General features: G+C 39.8%; 1 protein-coding gene across 1 annotated transcript; it reads left to right on the top strand.

Annotated features, from left to right (window-relative positions):
• The first annotated feature begins 6,986 nt into the window (after positions 1 to 6,986).
• On the top strand, positions 6,987 to 19,231 carry LOC311031313 (myosin heavy chain, fast skeletal muscle-like). Its single transcript, XM_084037550.1, has 39 exons — positions 6,987 to 7,197; positions 7,299 to 7,442; positions 7,589 to 7,745; positions 7,942 to 7,969; positions 8,084 to 8,192; positions 8,277 to 8,369; positions 8,459 to 8,522; positions 8,603 to 8,701; positions 8,789 to 8,892; positions 9,076 to 9,214; positions 9,758 to 9,876; positions 9,978 to 10,127; positions 10,207 to 10,377; positions 10,465 to 10,771; positions 11,010 to 11,077; positions 11,501 to 11,588; positions 11,744 to 11,861; positions 11,960 to 12,083; positions 12,170 to 12,306; positions 12,705 to 12,960; positions 13,052 to 13,294; positions 13,381 to 13,557; positions 13,649 to 13,794; positions 13,879 to 13,969; positions 14,378 to 14,767; positions 14,886 to 15,012; positions 15,116 to 15,234; positions 15,337 to 15,533; positions 15,681 to 15,864; positions 15,955 to 16,120; positions 16,356 to 16,480; positions 16,602 to 16,910; positions 17,011 to 17,214; positions 17,305 to 17,430; positions 17,702 to 17,872; positions 18,060 to 18,164; positions 18,702 to 18,797; positions 18,890 to 19,021; positions 19,141 to 19,231. Exons 1-39 carry the CDS (start codon positions 6,994 to 6,996, stop codon positions 19,159 to 19,161), a joined length of 5,808 nt encoding a protein of 1,935 aa, XP_083893676.1. The 5' UTR covers positions 6,987 to 6,993; the 3' UTR covers positions 19,162 to 19,231.
• Positions 19,232 to 21,013: the final 1,782 nt, after the last annotated feature.

Raw genomic sequence — 21,013 nt, 5'->3', positions numbered from 1 at the left:
AGTTGATGGGATGTCTGCCACACTGGATCATTGTCAGACTTGGTATGAGTTGGAAATAAAGGTTTTATAAATATTATCCGTGACCTTTAGAAACAAATGTCATACATTTTGAAGATAGGAGCAATATTTTGAAATGTAATCACATTAATTGTTGTTGTACTTATGAGATGGATGCATGTTAATAGAGCATTCAGATGTAAAGTTTGTTCTGCTTGTGGATACTAAGCAAATAAGGTAGGAGAAGGTGGTTCAGTATTTGCCCTAGCTTAGGTCAGCAGTGACAGACAACAGTCCAAAGGTGTGACTAATACATTTTTTTAACCTCCTGGCACAACAGTAGCCCTTCGAGAAGCTTTAAAAAGTCACTGATATACTGTTTCAGAGTCCTTACAGGTCAGAAATTGTTAAAAAAATGAAAGGAGTGCCAATGAGCTTTAAAGAAAAGGAAAGGATTGCCAAGGGGATTCTTTCTCACAATAGTGCCAACAGCTGTTCTCATTCTAGCTCTTAAGGGATAAACAAGGGGGACTGAGACAGGCCTGACATGTAGAGCAGCTGAGTGATGGATTCCAGCTCCACTTCCTTTATGTTTCACAAATCACCTTACCATGAGGGGTTTTTGTTTCTCTCCACGTTCAGAATTTTCAAGGATTCAAGCCGTTTTGTTTATTAAAAGTCTGCAGTGTGCAGAAAGAAGATGTTGTCTAAGGCAAGCGTTATGTGTTGGCTTTGCCAAATGTTTTTGTCAAGAGCGTGGCACAGTCAAGTGGGGGTAGACAGCCATTAAGCACTGTTTTCATTGGAAAGGGTATCTTCTTACGCCAGTGATTAAGAAGAAGAAATTCTGAAGTGCTTACCCACAAGATATAATGAGCCACTGTCTTCATTAAACATGTGCTACATGATAGCTCCTCTGAAATCTTCCGTCATATTAGGGCAAAACTCAAATATAGCGCCGGGCTCGTGTTGATGCTCAAGGCAAAGGCTCAAGTGGCTTATTGTGTTTTATGGTCTTTGATCTCCGCCTGTCACTTTCTTCATTTGTCAAGCAGCAAAACCTGGACTTGGGATAAGAAACCAAGGTGAATGTTTAGTAACATTCCATTCTACAAGCCGAGCACAAACAGCATGGATATACATTTACAGTAACAGTAGCATCCATGTTTAATATTGTAAGTACAAAGTTTTTTTAATACATTTGTAAGCTGCTTTGTTATCTTCTAATTTCAATTCTGTAGAGAGGTGTTGGTCTACCTGCCTTTGAAACTTTACTAATTGGACTGACTTTTAAACTCTTATTTTTGAGTTCGACTGTGTACTTGGTTGTTTTAGAATGGTAAAGTGAAGCGTTTCTAACTCTCCGTGCTTGTAAAACAAGGATGTCAAACTCACTAACTGTCGCCGTCGTCGCTTCAAGGTCCTTGACCATCTCAGGATTCAAGAACTGCGTATTAAACACTTTACACATATTAACAAAGAGTAAATATTGCACGAACAAGATAACGATCATAAGAACTTTGATTTTAAAACTGCTTTGGTGTCATTCAGGGCGTACAATGTAATTGCAATTGAATGAAGTTCACATTAAGCTGTTCACAAATAACGAGAACCAGGGTTTAGTCATTTTGAAGCTTATCAAAACATTTGGTTTGTGACAAGGTTTGTTGCCCTGGTTTGTTGCCCTGGTTACGTATCCATCTTGCAGTGGAGCTCCTGGGATTAGGGTGTGAGAATGTGAGTGGTTGTGACTGTGGACTCCAACTCTTTATTAGTCATATTTAAGCTTCTGTCTTCGTTTTTTTGCCAATATTTGGCATCAACATCCCACTGAGCACATTAGGTTCTTCAAGACACCCTATGATTGGACTTCTGTGTGATGACAGTCAATATCTCATTCAAAGCTTTTGTGCATTAACAACTTATTTTAAAGACCACCCATGGAGAATGGTTGATGGGGTGGTGTCCTTTCCTTGGTGGTGTTATTTACTCTCACTAGGATGTGTGTGTATTAATGTGTGTGGTGGGGGGTCACTGACATCTTATTAACACCAGAAGGAGTCTCAAGTTGCAAAGGTGCAAACATGCTGCTTGTGTTACCAGCTTCTCCAGTTGTCAGTGTCCTTTGACATTACACCATGTCACCAACGTATGTGTTTAGTAGCGAGTTAAACATTCCAACATACTTAATTGTTGATTTGAAAAGAAAATTGTAAAGACCCATTTAGAAATATGAATTCACTTATGTTTCATGTTTACTTTGTTCCTATTCAGGTCCATAAAGTCATGTTCCATCCCATCACCCATTGGACAAAAGACAGAGAAACACCCTGGACAGTCCATCATAACCCTTCTAAAATATGGTATGACACATTTAGAGATCTAGATATCACAAATTATGATTCATGTTTAGAGGTTTTAACAAATACATGTCATTACTGTGTCTTTGTCTGTGTTGAAATGTTTTATTTTCATTTAACTTACTTAAAAATATAGAGGTCAAGATAAAATTCAGTCAATTGCTTTCCTGTATAAACCACGTCTGATTGTTTATTCATCACTTCACTATTGTATTATTTATTTTCAAATGTAATTACTATAGTTCTTTATTTAAATGAATATCGGGCAGCTCTCTTATCCCTTTCTGAGAGTATGATTTTAAATAAAACTAAAATTAAAGCAGCCAGTCTCAGAGTTATGTTACAAGACTGTTATGTGTATGCAGCTGATGAAATGCACCCAGTGAAGACACCTAAATATTAAATACTATAATTCACTCAGGCATAATTAATATTACACTTCCTTTAAGTTAGAGAATAAGAGACAGATAAACAGTGAGGTTTATAGTTTTTGAAGTCCATCTTAAACATTTCTCACATGCCCATGTGTACGTTGGAACACCTGCTATTATCATTCCAAGTTCATCTGATGATAAAATAGTATCAACAGTCTCAGTTAGACGAATCAACAAATTAAGGTTTTGTCTTTTTAATAATGCCCTCTTTGTGTTTCTCCTTTCTCCTGTCCTTTCAAAGGTTGAACAGTCAAAACTGAAGATGCAGATACAGATATCTTGACTTGGCGTTCCTTATGTGGTCAAGCAAGTGATGTGACTGGCTGAGAGAGTATTAACTTATCACCACGCTGGCTGATCGATATTCACCCTCACCCAGCCGTTTTGCATGTCCCTGTGCATGAACCAAAATAGAAGATGTGCATGGAGATGCCCACACAATCCGTGCGCCAACCACCTTGTGCAGTGCATTTATTATTAAAACCTCAACTGAAATATTAAACTGTCTCTTCCTGTCCCTCAGTCACACATCAGGTGGCGTTCTCCTGAAAGTTCAACTTGAGGCGATACGAAGATGCATACTGATGTCATCGTAACATAAGCCTACCTGGCACAAAAACCAAATCGCATTCTGACGATGCAGTAATGCAGGTAAATGTGCAAAGTAAAGCCTTACTGAGTAAGGCTGTTATACTACCTGTTTATATTATAACTTGCTAAATGCTATGTACAGTTGTTACTGATGCTATATTATTCCTCATCATCAGTATACAGGAAGTGGAAGAAGAAAAAGGAGACCTAGGTGAGATGGATCCATTCAGACAGGAACAACAAAGTCTGAGAGATAACCGAAGGTAGAACATTAACTACTTAAAACTGTAAACAGGACAAAGTAGAAAATACTCAAAGATAATGGCAAATAATACCAACAATTCTCAATCAGTCATCCAAATTACCTTTATTTGAATTGGTGTGCACTACTCACAGAAGGTTTTCTTGGGTATACAGTTGAGATGGCTCATTCAGAAATGGACAAACATGCAAAGTGAAGAGAAGAACTGGATACTCATCCGTATCCCTATGACCACTTATCTGTAAGGGACATAAAAGACCTGGATTACAAAGGTCAATTTATGAGTAAATCTATTACTAAATGTGAAATAAAGCATTGTGCACTACCGTACAACCATCTTGTATTGTTGTATAGATATTTTACCGTGCGTGCATGTGAGTCTTTCTGCTGTGACCATGGCCTCAGCTCTGCACTGCGTTATCAGTGGTAACCATGACGGCGGTTGTATTCAGTTACATGAGTAACACAAGTGTTGAGTTTTGAAAATGTTTTCAGCATATGAAAACAAATAAAACAAATAAAGACAATTATATGAATTACAATGTAAATATAACATATCTCCTACTTTGAAATTCCAGTTGATGCAAAGGCATTTCAGTCTTCACTCTTTCAGCATGCACCATACCATCACTGCATCACTTACCAACATAAAGCCATTCTGTGGTATACACACACAAACAAACATGTTTATATGATTTTATTATGTCTCAAATGAAACGATATTTGGATAAAACTTGAATCTTTCCATCAACCATCAATCAAAAAAAAGTCATGCCTGTTATTAAGTTTTTAACTTTACAGGTAAACACTTCAGATAATACAGTCAGGTATTGAAACTTACTTGAACCTACCGCTTTTAGTCTTCTAAACGCAATTCAGGACATTTCCGTTTCGGTGTCGACTCAAGAAAACGTCAAAGAAAAGCTTCACTCTCAGTCTGTTTTCCTCACTCCCGTTCTATACTTGGTAAAATCAACTTCTTTCTCACAAGTTGACTACATGGTTAAAACACACACACACACACACACACACACACACACACACACACAAAATGTTCAGTGTGCTGCGTCACACCTGCACAGAGATGTCTTATTAATCACACACCCGGGAATGTCTTGGCCACCCTGAAGTCTAGATCAGGGATTCCCAAACTTTTCAGCCCGAGACCCCAAAAATAACGGTGCCAGAGATGGGTGAGCCCCGCTATCCCCGGAGGTGAAACATAAGAATGTGTGCATACATGACGAGCACACACTAATAGGCGTATCCAAACAAGGGCATAACGACAACACAAAAGAACAGAACAGCCTGACAACCATGATATGATTTTACATAAACAGTTTACTATTAGATAGAAGCAGAATATCTCAGTCGAAGTCATCTCCATGTAACGTATGAGTGAATATCGTTGCTATCATGTGCAAACTTAATTTTGACACAATACTTTCATTTGCATGTTACCAGGGCAACATCTCAGTCAACGACCCTCTGCATCTCACCACCCCCACTTTGGGAACCCCTGCTCTAGAGGATGTTTACCCAGAATCAACAGGTGATCTATCATGTGGACCAGTTGTTAATCTGTTTTGATTTAGGCAAGTCTTTGGTGTCTATTTAGTTAATTCAGTGAATGCAACAGAGAGCTTATCAATGAACTAATTCAGGAAATAAATCTTATTGTATATTAAACCACTTGATCTTTTGTATAGAATTGGAGGCTTAGAGCTGCACTGGTCAGATATCTTACAAACATCCCAGTTCCCTTTTTTATTTGTGTGTTATTTTCCTTCTTCCACGTTACATCTGTTGACAGCACCCTGGCCTTTACAGTAGCGGCTTACCCAACACAATTAAGACCATCCCATACAACTAAAATGCTAAGGCAAATGTAGAAAATGAATCACAAAGGAGCCATCATCCTGTGTTAATTTCCTTTTAGATTACATCATTTCATCTCTGCATATTTGCATAAACTCATACAGCAACATGAACTCAACACAAAATGTAAATGAATATTAATTGCAACTGTAAAACCACAAGAAGTTCTCTTTGAACAATTTCCAGATTATATTTTTCAACAATAAGCAATGCTAGCACCACGCTAAGCTAGTCGAACTCATCAACTGCAGAGGAACATAACAACAGCAAACATCTATCGATGTCTACTTACCACGATACAGAACCTTACTAAATTGATCGTGATGAGGTTTTGACCTAGTCACAATACTGACAGTCTGAAGCAAGAACAGGGGCTTCACAGCCTGCATTTGTTCTGAGGTGCTTAGTAACAGGATGCTGAAATACATCTGACGTATAATTAAAAGAAGTGTTCAGTGAATTCGTCAACAATTGCAATAGTAAGACCATGGGCATTTATGAGCTGGAAGCTATATTTGCTTTAACTCCTAATAAGACCCAAGGAAGGCCAGGGATATTGAGTATCGCCTTTTATTGAAACGTAATCCCACCACAAGAGAATACTTTCACAGTGTTGCAGGTGTCATCTTTCTTTGGAGAGAAAGAACAACAGTATAATGGACCATAATGGGATCTTAAATTAGCCTCTAACTAAACACATTGCCTTATGCTCAAGGGGTGATTTAAACAATGTCACTGCTCAAGGTTTGTTTGATAGCATGACAAACTAATCATGCAATAAAACTTTCTGGTCCACCTTAGCAAAGATTTTGAGAAATATCTTAATTCCTAATTTTTATTTAGGAATTATCCTATAGCAAGTAAACAATACAGCATATATCAAAGATTCCATATGGAGGTGTTAAATGCCTTCATGCAGTCATTATCAGCTGTTGGTTTCTGGACAGGAATCTACAATTTTAATCTGGGGTTAGATTAATGGTAATGCTGTTTTTGTATCATACAGGATAAGGCCACAACAGTTGGGATGATGGGGTGGAGAAGGTCATCTGATATCATTCTCAAAACAAGCTCAGTGACCTAAACAGGAGGGCTGTTCCTGTGTGGTGTCCAGAGATTTCAGTATAAAAGAAGTGCTCCAAGGCTCATCGGAAGTTTTGGACTGACGGGTTGTCAACGGAGGTGAGTCTCTCATCACGCTTTCTGCAGTTATCAAGTTTGCAGTTAGCTTCTTATTCATTAAATGATTTGTTGAGATTGCAGAAAGTTTTCTAATTTGACTTTCTCTTAGTATCCACATACCAAGTGCTTCACTTGGCAACAAAAAGGTAAATGACATTCATGCAACATGTGACTTGTTGTAGTGCAGATACCAAATCAAATTTGAAAAAATGCATCGATAAGCCATGGGCTTTTTATTTGATTGAATCTTAAAATCTATTTCTATGTATACTTTAATTACAGAGTTGCCATGAGTTCGGACGCAGAAATGGAGTGTTTTGGCCCGGCAGCCATATACCTCCGGAAATCTGAAAGGGAGAGAATAGAGGCTCAAAACACTCCTTTCGATGCTAAAACATCTTATTATGTGACGGAGCCCGCTGAGATGTATTTGAAGGGGAAACTAGTGAAGAAGGAAGGTGGCAAAGCCACGGTTGAAGTTAAGGGTGGAAAGGTATGTAGACCTCTACTGTCATATAATACAATAGACACAAGTATCTAATTTATCAAGGCGCTGTTTATTCTTAGAACTAATTCTTCACTCTTTTGATGCAGACTTTCACTGTTAAAGACGATGAGATCTTCCCCATGAACCCTCCAAAGTACGATAAGATTGAGGACATGGCCATGATGACCCACCTCAGTGAGCCTTCTGTGCTGTATAACCTCAAAGAGCGTTATGCAGCATGGATGATCTATGTAAGACCAGTTGTATATTCACTATATATATATATGTATATATAGTATAGTATAGTATAGTATAGTATAGTATAGTATAGTATAGTATAGTATAGTATAGTATATAAAGGTGTCTTTTGATATATATTTGCTCTTCTTTATAACAGACCTACTCAGGGCTGTTCTGCGTGACTGTGAACCCCTACAAGTGGCTCCCAGTGTATGACGCAAAGGTCGTAGCAGGATACAGAGGCAAGAAGAGGATTGAGGCTCCACCCCACATCTTCTCCATCTCGGACAACGCCTATCAGTTCATGCTCCAAGGTATATTTTGTTTTTTAAGCTGCAGTCTGTCCTAAATCTGTCACTGGAAAAGACGCCAATCTCGTCGTTGTTTTGTCTCTGATATGTATGTAGTTTATTGTGCGACTCTGACTGCTGTATATAATGCAATAATACTATTTAAGATACATTTATGCAATAACAGAAAGCTTGTATTCAAACCTCATTTTCTCTACAGATCGTGAGAATCAGTCAATCCTGATTACGTAAGTCAATACCAAAGAGAGCTAATTTGTACTGATATAACTCAGACCGACTATTTCTGAATGAATCATGTCCCACTAACACTAATAGGTGTCATATCATTATTTGCATTCTAGTGGAGAATCTGGTGCAGGAAAGACTGTCAACACCAAACGTGTCATCCAGTACTTTGCGACAATCGCAGTGGCTGGAGGAAAGAAAATAGAGCAGACTGGAAAAATGCAGGTAAATAATGTAATGTAATGTTCATGTGTGTGATATTTTTTACAAAAGTGTGAAAACAAACTCATCATGTGACATTGTTTCAAGGGGTCGCTGGAGGATCAAATCATCGCAGCCAATCCCCTGCTGGAGGCTTATGGTAATGCTAAAACTGTGAGGAATGACAACTCATCCCGCTTTGTAAGTTTTGGTTCACAACAGCCTGCAGCTTGAAAATAGTGTCTGTTTTTAAGATATTTGCCCACACAGATAACTGCATTCTTTTGTAGGGTAAATTCATCAGAATCCATTTTTCATCTACTGGAAAGTTGGCTTCAGCCGATATTGAAACATGTAAGCCTTCAAGCCTCCTTTTATCCAGAAAGTTTGATGAAAGCACAAACTGTAAACTAGCTTATCGCTTTGATGTTCAGATCTGCTGGAGAAGTCTCGGGTGACGTTCCAGCTGTCCGCTGAGAGGAGCTACCACATCTTCTACCAGCTTGCTACAGGTCACAAAGCTGAGCTGATAGGTGAGACATTTAGCCATGTGCTATTTTGAAAAATAAATGCATGCTTCAGCTGAGTCTGTATAATGAAACACAATCAATGTTTTTCAGAGGCTCTCCTCATCACTACCAACCCTTACGACTTCCCCATGATCAGTCACGGTGAAATCACTGTCAAGAGTATCAATGACATTGAGGAGTTCATGGCCACTGATGTGAGTAGACGCGCTGAAAAACACTTACACTGAACCTTTAAAGTGATTCAATATTGCACATACTGTAAGTATTCCTCAAATGGTGTTGTTGTGGCGATAACACAGTGAACGTTTGTCTGTAATGAGGATCCTTCAGTGAAAGACAAAATAATAAGAGATATCTTGGTTTTTGATGATCTGCAGACTGCCATCGACATCCTGGGCTTCACTGCTGAAGAGAAAATAAGCATCTACAAGCTGACCGGAGCTGTGATGCATCACGGAAACATGAAGTTCAAGCAGAAGCAACGTGAGGAGCAGGCTGAGCCCGACGGCAATGAGGGTAAATGTTTGAGTAAAATTCTTATTATCAAACATCATACGTGTTGATTGTTGCTGCTGCATGCATTTAATTTTGGCCTCTTATACAATATATTTGTTTATTCAATCTTTGTCCACTTTTGAGAATGGTGGCATTGTAACAGTTAGGGTGACCAGGGTCTGGCAGGCAGCCTCTGCTTACCCTTCAGTCTAGGGTAAGGAGTCTTGGGAACTCAGAGTAGACCTGCGAGTCCTTTGCATTGACAGGAGCCAGTTGAGATGGTTTGGACATCTAATAAGAATGCCTCATAGATGCTTCCCAGGGAATGTATTCTGGGCACATCCAACCAGCAAATGCTGGATCCCATCTGACACTGAAATGCCGAAGTATTTGACTTCAGAGAACAATGTCTGGGTTACCCTATGCTCCAAATTAGCACTACAGAACGAATGGACAGGATTTCGTAAAAAAAAAAAATCCTGTAGATCGTTCCGTCATCACCAGTCACCTTTGTAACGTCTCAGCATCACTGAGTGATAATCATTGTTGTTGTTTTTTTTGTAGAGGCAGATAAAATCGCATACCTCCTGGGCCTGAACTCCGCTGATATGCTTAAAGCTTTATGCTACCCAAGAGTCAAGGTCGGCAATGAAATGGTGGTAAAAAGTCAAACAGTGCCACAGGTAATATTACATAATATTAATCAATGAACATACCTTTATTTATTCATATAAAAATACAATTTGTTCCATATAACCAGATCTCCAACTCTTTCCATCTTTAGGTGCATAATTCCGTCATGGCTCTCTGCAAGTCCATCTATGAGAAAATGTTCTTGTGGATGGTCGTCAGAATCAATGAGATGCTGGATACCAGGCAGCCCAGGCAGTTCTTCATTGGTGTCTTAGACATCGCAGGGTTTGAAATCTTTGATGTGAGTAAATTACATTACACCTTCAAATTTTACATAGTGACCCGGCACAATAACACCAGATCTTCTGTCTCATCTCAAGTTTAACAGCTTTGAGCAGCTGTGCATCAACTTCACCAATGAAAAACTGCAACAGTTTTTCAACCACCACATGTTCGTCCTGGAGCAAGAGGAGTACAAGAAAGAGGGAATTGAATGGGAGTTCATTGATTTCGGTATGGACTTGGCTGCCTGCATTGAGCTGATTGAGAAGGTGAGGGACATGCTGGATATTTACAACACAGAAAACTATCCTGTGACTTGAAAGCTTTTGTTTTAAATCATCCTTTCCTCATGACAGCCAATGGGCATCTTCTCCATCCTTGAAGAGGAGTGCATGTTCCCCAAGGCAACAGACATCACCTTCAAGAACAAGCTGTATGACCAGCATCTTGGTAAAAGTGCTCCCTTCCAGAAACCCAAACCTGCCAAAGGCAAAGCTGAGGCCCATTTCTCCCTGATGCACTATGCTGGCACTGTGGATTACAATGTTAATGGCTGGCTGGATAAGAACAAGGACCCCCTGAATGACTCAGTGGTTCAGCTCTACCAGAAGTCTTCAGCCAAACTGTTAGCTCTCCTCTATGCAACACATGCTGGATCAGAAGGTACTTTTTTATTGTATGCTCTACAAGCAGCAGGAAATGTCATAGTTTATTTATTTTTTTACAAGGAAGATATAAGGATAGCTGGGTTTTATATACAATCGCCCCCAAATAATTTAAGATAACAATCTAAAAAAGGAGCCTACATTTGGCAACATCATTGTCACATTACTTTGAAATCATTCACTGAATTGCAAGATGAGAATGCAAAATGAAATACAACTTTAAATACTTTTTACAGATGGTAAACCAAAGAAAGCTGGCAAAAAGAAGGGCGGCTCCTTCCAAACAGTATCGGCTCTCTTCAGGGTAATCTTTTTATTTTCACAAATGTACTTTTAAATAATTATATGAATGACTATCCACTTTGCATGAGATTATTCATAAAAGGAGATAACACTAATCTTTTTACTAGAAGCAAGAATGTCGTTTTTCAGGTGATCCGTTGATCAGAGATTTCTTCTTGTAGCGCCAGGTTTGTTACCTGAATGTACGTCACTGCAGAGTAAGGTGGCGTATTGATTAGGGAGGCCTTAGACATGGTTAGTTTAACCTCCTGATACAGCAGGGTGTGGGAATAGAACCAAAATTAGACATTTCTTTCAGATTACTTCAGATAAGTTCGGAAGTACAACAAAACTTCTCCATCTCAACCTCTACAAACTGAAACTTAAACGTAAATTTCAAGATTTTGGGCAAAATATAAATTCTACATTTTTTTTCCACAAACAGGAAAATTTGGGCAAACTAATGACCAACTTAAGGAGCACTCACCCACACTTTGTGCGCTGTTTGATTCCCAACGAAACAAAAACACCAGGTAAGTCCCAAGAAAGGCGTGTCTGAGTGACAAAAGACTCATGTTCCTCACAACAATACAGATATGGGAGGTTTATGAACCCATAGCTCACTCCTGTTCATCTATTCTATGTTTAGCCTGTCCATCCCACCCATGTGTGCTCGTTACTGTTTAAGGTCTCATGGAGAACTTCCTGGTCATCCACCAGCTGAGGTGTAACGGTGTGCTGGAAGGTATCAGGATCTGCAGGAAAGGCTTCCCCAGCAGAATCCAATATGGTGACTTCAAGCAGAGGTACAGTATTTCTGCCCCCCCCCCCCCCCCCCCCCCCCCCCCCTGCACATTGGTTGACTCTGTTCTGTTGACATTCTGATTTAAATAAATCCCTTTAGATACAAAGTATTGAATGCTAGCGTCATCCCTGAGGGACAGTTCATCGACAACAAGAAGGCTTCAGAGAAACTGCTGGCGTCTATTAGTGTGGATAAATCTCAGTACAGATTTGGCCATACCAAGGTAAGACATTTACATTCATGAAATCCCTGTTTAGCTTGAAACGGAAAAGGTTTTGGTTAAATGAATATTATTATATCCATCGTCAGGTGTTCTTCAAGGCTGGACTTCTGGGTGTACTTGAGGAGATGAGAGATGAGAAACTGGTTGAACTGGTCACAATGACTCAGGCCGTCTGCAGAGGATACCTCATGAGACGAGAATTTGTCAAAATGATGGAGAGGAGGTGGGCTTAGTGTTTCGATACACACTATGGCACTAAAAACATAATACTACAAACATAATACAAAAATAATTGAAATATGTTTTTTGATATTAGAAAGTATTTGCTATAGGTATGGGATGATGCATTACATGTAGTATTTTGTTTTGTTTATGACATATTAACGGCATGTATCAGTGACCTGGCTTTATTTGGGTCCAGTGCAAACGTAAAGTGTGATAGCAGTACAGAGATGTTTTGTTTTTATTGCTCATACCCTGGATTATTTAAGATTTTAAAAAAGCTATAATACAGTTTCACCTAACTCTCCTATTGTTTTTAATATATGTGTTTTCTATAAATCAGGAGAAGAAAATAATCTTTTTTTTCTAAACGTTTTTTTCTGTGTCTTGTATCATCAGGGAAGCCATCTACTCCATCCAGTACAACATCCGCTCATTCATGAATGTCAAAACCTGGCCGTGGATGAAGCTGTACTTCAAGATCAAGCCTCTGCTGAAGAGTGCGGAGACAGAAAAAGAGATGGCCCAAATGAAAGTGGACTTTGAAAAGATGAAAGAGGATCTAACAAAGGCTCTGGCTAAGAAGAAAGAACTGGAGGAGAAGATGGTTTCTCTACTGCAGGAGAAAAACGACCTGCAGCTGCAAATTGCATCTGTAAGTAATAAACCAAAATGTGTTACTTCAACGATCCTGACATTTACAAATAACTAAATATATTTTTAATTGTATGTCATATCAAATCTAGGAAGGTGAAAACCTCAGCGATGCAGAGGAAAGGTGTGAGGGGCTCATTAAAGCTAAAATCCAGCTTGAGGCCAAAGTCAAAGAGACGTCTGAGCGACTGGAGGATGAGGAGGAAATGAATGCTGAGCTGACTGCGAAGAAGAGGAAGCTGGAGGACGAGTGCTCCGAGTTGAAGAAAGACATTGACGACTTGGAGCTCACCCTGGCCAAAGTGGAAAAGGAGAAGCATGCCACTGAGAACAAGGTTCATGTCTCTCATAACTAAACTGTGCTGATTATAAATACGCTGTGATTAAATATTAAATACATGTATTTACATAAACCTTTAAGGTTAAAAACCTGGTTGAGGAAATGATGTCTCAAGATGAGACCATTGCCAAGTTGAGCAAAGAGAAGAAAGCGCTCCAAGAGGCCCATCAGCAGACCCTCGATGACCTGCAGGCAGAGGAAGACAAAGTCAACACTCTGACGAAGGCCAAGACCAAGCTGGAGCAGCAAGTGGATGACGTAAGAGGCTGTGATTTTTTTTTAATCAAGTGGACTAAAATCATTCCTATATTTCCAATGGTACTCATTACATGATATGTGAATGTCCTAGCTTGAAGGTTCCTTGGAGCAAGAAAAGAAGCTCCGTATGGATCTTGAGCGATCAAAACGAAAGCTTGAAGGAGACCTGAAACTGGCCCATGAGTCCATAATGGATCTGGAGAATGACAAGCAGCAGTCTGATGAGAAAATAAAGAAGTAGGTTATGGCAACTTCATTTATAACCTCTGCAATTGACATAATAAGAAAGTTGACATTTTTCATTATTATTTCATCATAAAGGAGGGACTTTGAAATGAGCCAGCTTCTTGGCAAGATAGAAGATGAACAGTCACTCAGCATTCAACTTCATAAGAGAATCAAGGAACTGCAGGTAACGTATAAATATGTGTTGAGGATCTGTGGAGGGGGACTGGATGAATGGATGAAGAGTTATTTTACATTCACTAAAATGACTACGACTCCTAGACATTTCTGTTTCACTTGCATGTTCATAATTAAGCATTTAAGCTTTTTACAAAGGAAAATGTCTTTCTTCTTTAAAAGACATCTAAGTGTCTTGTTATTTTACTGCTATTTCACATGATCTCTGATTCTAACAATTTAAAAATGTAGAGGTATTAAGTAGTAGATTTTCTCTGTATTATCATGAGACACACTTTTTTTTTATAATACCATTTTTTCATAAGCCCAAAAAGCCAAGTCAAATCGTATACATGTTAAATACATACAACCCATTTGGACATGACTCTATATGCTTTTTTTCAAATTTGCATGACAGGCTCGTATTGAGGAGCTGGAGGAGGAGATCGAGGCTGAGCGGGCTGCCCGGGCCAAGGTGGAGAAGCAGAGGTCTGACCTCTCCAGGGAACTTGAGGAGATCAGCGAGAGGCTGGAGGAATCTGGTGGAGCAACGTCCGTGCAGATCGAGATGAACAAGAAGCGCGAGGCCGAGTTCCAGAAGATGCGTCGTGATCTCGAAGAGTCCACCCTGCAGCACGAGGCCACCGCGGCAGCTCTTCGCAAGAAGCAGGCCGACAGTGTGGCAGAGCTGGGAGAGCAGATCGATAACCTCCAGAGGGTCAAACAGAAGCTGGAGAAGGAGAAGAGCGAATACAAGATGGAGATCGATGACCTCTCAAGCAACATGGAGTCTGTCGCCAAAACAAAGGTAAAGTGAAATTTTTTTTCTTTTATTAGAATAATAACATTTACTACAATTCTTGTTTTATCATCTACAGTAGCACTGTGACTACAGGGGACATGATATCGTGTCAATGTGTCCGTAGGTTAACTTGGAGAAAATGTGCCGTTCTCTTGAGGATCAACTAAGTGAATCAAAGACCAAGAATGAAGAGCATGTACGTCAGTTAAATGAAGTTAATGTTCAAAGATCAAGACTGGTGACTGAAAATGGTGAGTGCAACATCTAGTATATGAATAATAAATCAAAACAGAACCGGAAATGATTCAGAAAACAATACAATCTAAATGCCAAAAAAAATACTTTTCCAATCAGGGGAATTTGGTCGTCAGTTGGAGGAAAAGGAGTCTCTTGTTTCACAGCTGACAAGGGGAAAACAGGCTTATATCCACCAGATTGAGGAGCTCAAAAGGCACCTTGAGGAGGAAGTAAAGGTATTGCAGTATGCTTTTCTTTAATATAGCAACAGATGATCGAATGTTTGTCTTAATAACAGGAAATCTAATTTGCCTTGTTGTGTATTTTGTCATTATTAGGCCAAGAACGCCCTGGCTCACGCTGTCCAGTCGTCTCGTCATGACTGCGACCTGCTCAGAGAGCAGTATGAGGAGGAGCAGGAGGCCAAGTCTGAGCTGCAGCGAGCCATGTCCAAGGCCAACAGCGAGGTGGCTCAGTGGAGAGCCAAATACGAGACGGATGCCATTCAGCGCACTGAGGAGCTGGAGGAGGCCAAGTAACTTATTATACCTTTGTATATCAATGACAAATTTCAAAAACGTTGCTTTAGCACTGAATGCACTTTCAGTTGGCTGCTTGGGAAGGAATTGAGTCTGTTATCTCATTAATCAATTTTATAACTCATCATCTCATGTTCCTTCAGGAAAAAGCTCGCCCAGCGTCTGCAGGATGCCGAGGAATCCATTGAAGCTGTGAATGCAAAATGTGCCTCTCTGGAAAAGACCAAACAGAGACTGCTGGGTGAAGTGGAAGACATGATGATTGATGTGGAGAGAGCTAATGCTCTGGCTGCTATCCTCGACAAGAAGCAAAGGAACTTTGATAAGGTTACATTCTTATTTGTGCCTCGTGTGCTTAAATGAAGACTGTAGAATGGTCAATTGCTGAAACACATGGGTCTTTTTTTATGTTTTCAGATTCTTGCTGAGTGGAAACAAAAGTATGAAGAAAGCCAGGCGGAGCTGGAGGGATCCCTAAAAGAATCCCGTTCTCTCAGCACCGAGATGTTCAAGCTGAAAAATTCCTATGAAGAAGCTTTGGACCACCTGGAGACCCTGAAGAGAGAGAACAAGAACTTGCAGCGTACGACAACACAGCCATCACTGTTGACATTAAATGAAATCTTTGCAAAATGTTTAGAATTGAGGAAAAACCAAAACTTCCAGCATATGCTAAATTAATGTCAGGAACGGGACACTCCCAATATTAAAGTTAGGAGAGTTGTAATACTATAACTACAACACTACAACTTTCCTAAACTTTAACAAATAATTTCCAATGTGTTGAATGTGAATTTTGTGTTTTGTTTTCTCAACAGAGGAAATCTCCGATTTGTCTGAACATATTGCTGAATCTGGAAAAACAATTCATGAGCTTGAAAAGGGGAAGAAGGCAGCAGAGAACGAGAAAGCAGAAGTTCAGTCTGCCCTAGAGGAGGCGGAGGTATTTAAAATGATTGATCCAAACTAAGAACTCTGGAAATAAGAATCTTGGTCTTGATCAAAAACTACAACCTTCTGTATTTTCATCCTTCTGAAGTTTTCCACTGTTCATTGTGTTGTAGGCTACACTGGAGCATGAAGAATCAAAGATCATCCGTGTCCAGCTTGAGCTCACTCAGGTGAAAAATGAGATTGACAGAAAACTTGCAGAGAAAGACGAGGAGATCGAGCAGATCAAGAGGAACAGCCAGAGAGTGATTGAGTCCATGCAGAGCACTTTGGACGCTGAGGTCAGGAGCAGAAACGACGCCCTGAGAGTCAAGAAGAAGATGGAGGGAGATCTCAATGAGATGGAGATCCAGCTGAGCCACGCCAACCGCCAGTCAGCGGAAGCCCAGAAACAGCTGAGGAACGTGCAGGGACAGTTTAAGGTCGGGCTTATGTATGCAACATACAAACGTGCAAAAACACAGCTACATGGCTGAAACAAATGTGAATTGCTAAACTGAATTTGTATTATGTTGGATTCAGGATTGCCAGTTGCACCTTGATGAAGCTCTCAGAGGTCAAGCGGACATGAGGGAGCAGGTTGCCATGGTGGAGCGCAGGAACAACCTGATGCTGGCTGAGATCGAGGAGCTGAGAGCTGCTCTGGAGCAGACGGAGAGAAGCCGCAAAGTGGCCGAACAAGAGCTGGTCGATGCCAGCGAACGTGTGGCGCTGCTGCACTCTCAGGTTTTATATTTCTCTGATTTGTATGAACTGTTAAATGCAAGCCACTTTAGTTGATTCATAAAAACCTCCCCGTGGGTATTTTCCCTTTAGAACACAAATCTCATGAACACTAAAAGAAAGATGGAGGCTGACCTTGTCCAGATCCAAGGTGAAGTGGAGGATGCTGTTCAGGAAGCAAGAAATGCTGAAGACAAGGCCAAGAAGGCCATCACTGATGTGAGCTCTGTTTTAATAATTGTGCTTATTGTTTCATTTAAAACCCAGCTACTGTCAGCTGTCTCAGACAGCAATCAACAATAACATGAAGGAGATTCTCAAACAATTTTGAAAGGTGTTGCTATTCATGTACATGTTTTAGCAATGACCACTTAATCTTGAATGGAAAAAATCAAATGGGTGAAGTTAAAAAAATCTGACCCAAAGCGGTGTGCAACAAAGAAATGTGACACTTTTTAGGCCTTAATTTTCTTGACCCCAACATTTTCAGGCTGCCATGATGGCAGAGGAGCTGAAGAAGGAGCAGGACACCAGCTCTCATTTGGAGAGGATGAAGAAGAACCTGGAGGTGACCGTGAAGGACCTGCAGCATCGCCTGGATGAAGCTGAGAATTTGGCCATGAAGGGCGGCAAGAAGCAGCTCCAGAAACTGGAGGCTAGGGTAAATTCATGGGTTCTTTTTTTAAATTTTTTATTTGACATTTTGGAATTTGAAATTAAACCATGATTGAGGTTAAATTACCGACTTTCAGCTTAGATTTTACGGCCCTACATTCCCCTTATACAGTACGATCTGTTCAAACATATTCAGTCCTGTTTCTTTAAAATCGTCTCTTTCTACCCTCAAGGTCCGAGAGCTCGAGTCTGAGGTGGATGCAGAGCAGAGGCGTGGAGCTGAAGCTGTGAAAGGCGTCCGCAAATATGAACGCAGAGTGAAGGAACTGACTTACCAGGTACAAAGAACCAAAAATACAAATCTTCCATTTTGCATCTTAAAATGAAATTCAAATTTAAATCAAGTGCTTATTGTCACTTCTGAAGCAGTTCAATAATCATTTGTGCTGCTGAAGACAAAGTGGAATATGTTTCAAACCACTAGAGGGCATAAATTGCCATCTTATATGTGAAGCCCGGACAGACATGCTGAAGAGATATAGTGGACCATAGCTAAAAATAAACATTCTCCTGTTACAGCTGTTAATACCAATGCATGTGATATTTATAGATTTTCACAATGAACAAAATGTAAAGAGAAGGAACTCTTGCATGTACACTCACAAGTATCTTTAAACACTCGAGTAGAGCATCCAAACAAGAACCCTGAATATATATATACACACATATGAATTCATATATTCAGGGTTCATGTTTGGATGCTCTTCTCAGTCTTTGTGCTCTTGAGTGTTTAAAGATACTCCTAAAACACGTTGGGATTATGATACTGGCTTTAGTGTTGGTCTCAGACAGACTCTACTGTTTACCGCCTCTAGACAGAGGAGGACAAGAAGAATGTCGTCAGACTTCAGGATCTGGTGGACAAGCTGCAGCTGAAAGTGAAAGCCTACAAGAGGCAGTCCGAGGATGCTGTGAGTGTGAAATATTTGACACATGCAACGTGAATAGGCGTCACATAAGCAGCACCTTTGTAACCTCTGAGGTCTGACAATGTGTTGCACAGGAGGAGCAGGCCAACTCTCACTTGTCCAGGTACAGGAAGGTGCAGCATGAGATGGATGAAGCTCAGGAGAGAGCCGACATCGCAGAGTCTCAGGTCAACAAGCTGAGAGCAAAGAGTCGTGATATCGTCAGGGTATATTTATTTTTATTTCTTCATTTCACTCTAAATATATTTATACAAGAAGTGTCTTTGCATCTTGACAAAGTGTTCAACCACTAACTTCTCACTGTCTCTTTTGTATTGATTTAAAGGGAAAGGAGTCTAAAGAATGAGCATCAGTCTCGACGTGACACAGAACAAGAAATCATAGAATATGATTGTTTGGTTTGATGTATCATGTGTAAGAAGAAATATATCTGCAAGCAATTGAACGCTTTTTTGTGCCATTATTTTTGTTTCACTTAATTCAGAGGAGTCAATTACAAGCAAAACGTTAAAATGCAACTACACAAAGTGTAAAGTACACAAGACACTAATCAATTGTGTCTCATCTCTGATTCATCAATCAAAAACATAAAACTAATAACTAATAGTAACACTGGAGATAAACTGTATATCTGAGCAGCAATGTGCGTAGCTTCACCATTCAACGGGTTGTCAACTGTCTCCTGTTATCGTGGAAAAGTCCCCCAGGTTACGATAACTGCAAATCTTTGCCTCGTGGTGATAATGTTACTGACAGACTAGTGACCTGCCTCCAGTTTTTTATGTGCTTCAAAACACATGTTGCCCCTTGTCAAGTTGTGATGAAAATAGACCTATTAGTGAGCCTTAACACAAAGTGATCCTTCAGGGTGTGTCTGTGCGCTGTGGCCTCGCTGCTTAGGTGACTACACTGCAGGTTCACTTTCATTATTAGTAATAAAGCCTTCTGTTTTCAGTGAGCGGGAAGAAATAAAATAAGAAATTACAAAATTACTTAAAACTTGATCAGGATTCTGACTTCAAAACATGTGTGCATCAAAAGCAAACTACTGTACAGGCGGGATGAAAGATTATTCTAGTAAAACATAAAGTTAAAAAAAGTATGACGATTGACAGAATTGATGTGGTTGGCATACTATTTAAATGTATGTTAGTCGTATTCATTTCACTTCTCAGATCCTATTCTTTTAAAATAGTTTTATGACAGGTGGACAAAGGGGAGACATTAATTGGAACAAAACTCTTGAGGGGAAAGAATCGAGATAAACTATCTAGAAGAAGTACAATTTCAGGGAACATGGCAATAGACCAGGAGATTTTACATTTCTCTACCATCAGATATTTTACTATAACATTCATACAGAAGTAGTACAAAAGTTTAATACATCTGGTTGTATTGTTGCAATTGTTGCAAACTGTGCAATCTGCAGTGAGCAAGACTTTTCTATGGATATCCTGTCAAATTCATTCTGTCAAGCTTTATATATTTATATTGTACGATAAATCTATTATCTTTATTCCCAGCAGTCAAGGACTTTTTGCAACTTTATATACTGTGTCGTACATTGTGATTCAAAAATGTTGCTTCTATTATTAATTTTATTTGGACAGAACAATGGTTGATTGTTCCGTCTTATAAATTGGTGATTCTTTAAAACTGTGTTTATGTATCTGGTATCAGTGCAAGCAGTAGTATTTGACAGTAAATACTCATAACAGGATTCTAAGTAGCCTTAAGACTACCGTATATTGATATAAGCATCAGGGTGTTTGTTATATGGGGGGACTAAGGCCACAGAGGAAGTGAGTGTTTTATATCAAAGGTTGTTCCACAATAAGACTTGAGGCAGGGACAAATGGCAGAGCTCTGAGAGCATTGCTGAGGAGACAGCTATATTTGTATTTCTTCCAAATAAGCACACCCGGGAGCACATGAGATTAGGTTCCACATTTTTATTGAATATATAGGCCTCTTTTGTAGGGTGTGAAGTCCCCAGTATTTAGCTCCTAATGCCCTCTCCCCATCTTTGCCGTTTCAGTGTCATCTTTCAACAAGGAAAGAATGCAAACTACCACACATCATATAACATGATCCCCTTCTTGCCGTGTATGGGGAACAAACACTTGTCTTAAGGGAAGGTCAAGCTGCAGGCCTGGCCTTGTCTTCTGTTCATCTGTCAGGACACACTGTACAACGAG

The sequence above is a fragment of the Eutrigla gurnardus genome (assembly GCF_963514095.1).
Source record: "Eutrigla gurnardus genome assembly, chromosome: 2".
In the NCBI taxonomy this organism is placed as follows: Eukaryota; Metazoa; Chordata; class Actinopteri; order Perciformes; family Triglidae; genus Eutrigla; species Eutrigla gurnardus.
The sequence above is the reverse complement of the archived record's forward strand: the minus strand, read 5'-3'. Positions and strand labels throughout refer to the sequence as shown.

Excerpts from the sequence above, each read along its gene's own strand:
- LOC311031313 (XM_084037550.1), top strand. The coding sequence starts at position 6,994 with ATGAGTTCGGACGCAGAAATGGAGTGTTTTGGCCCGGCAGCCATATAC. Across the intron at positions 10,772-11,009 it reads AACACATGCTGGATCAGAAG|ATGGTAAACCAAAGAAAGCT; the intron begins GTACTTTTTTAT and ends TACTTTTTACAG. Across the intron at positions 11,862-11,959 it reads TATGGTGACTTCAAGCAGAG|ATACAAAGTATTGAATGCTA; the intron begins GTACAGTATTTC and ends AAATCCCTTTAG.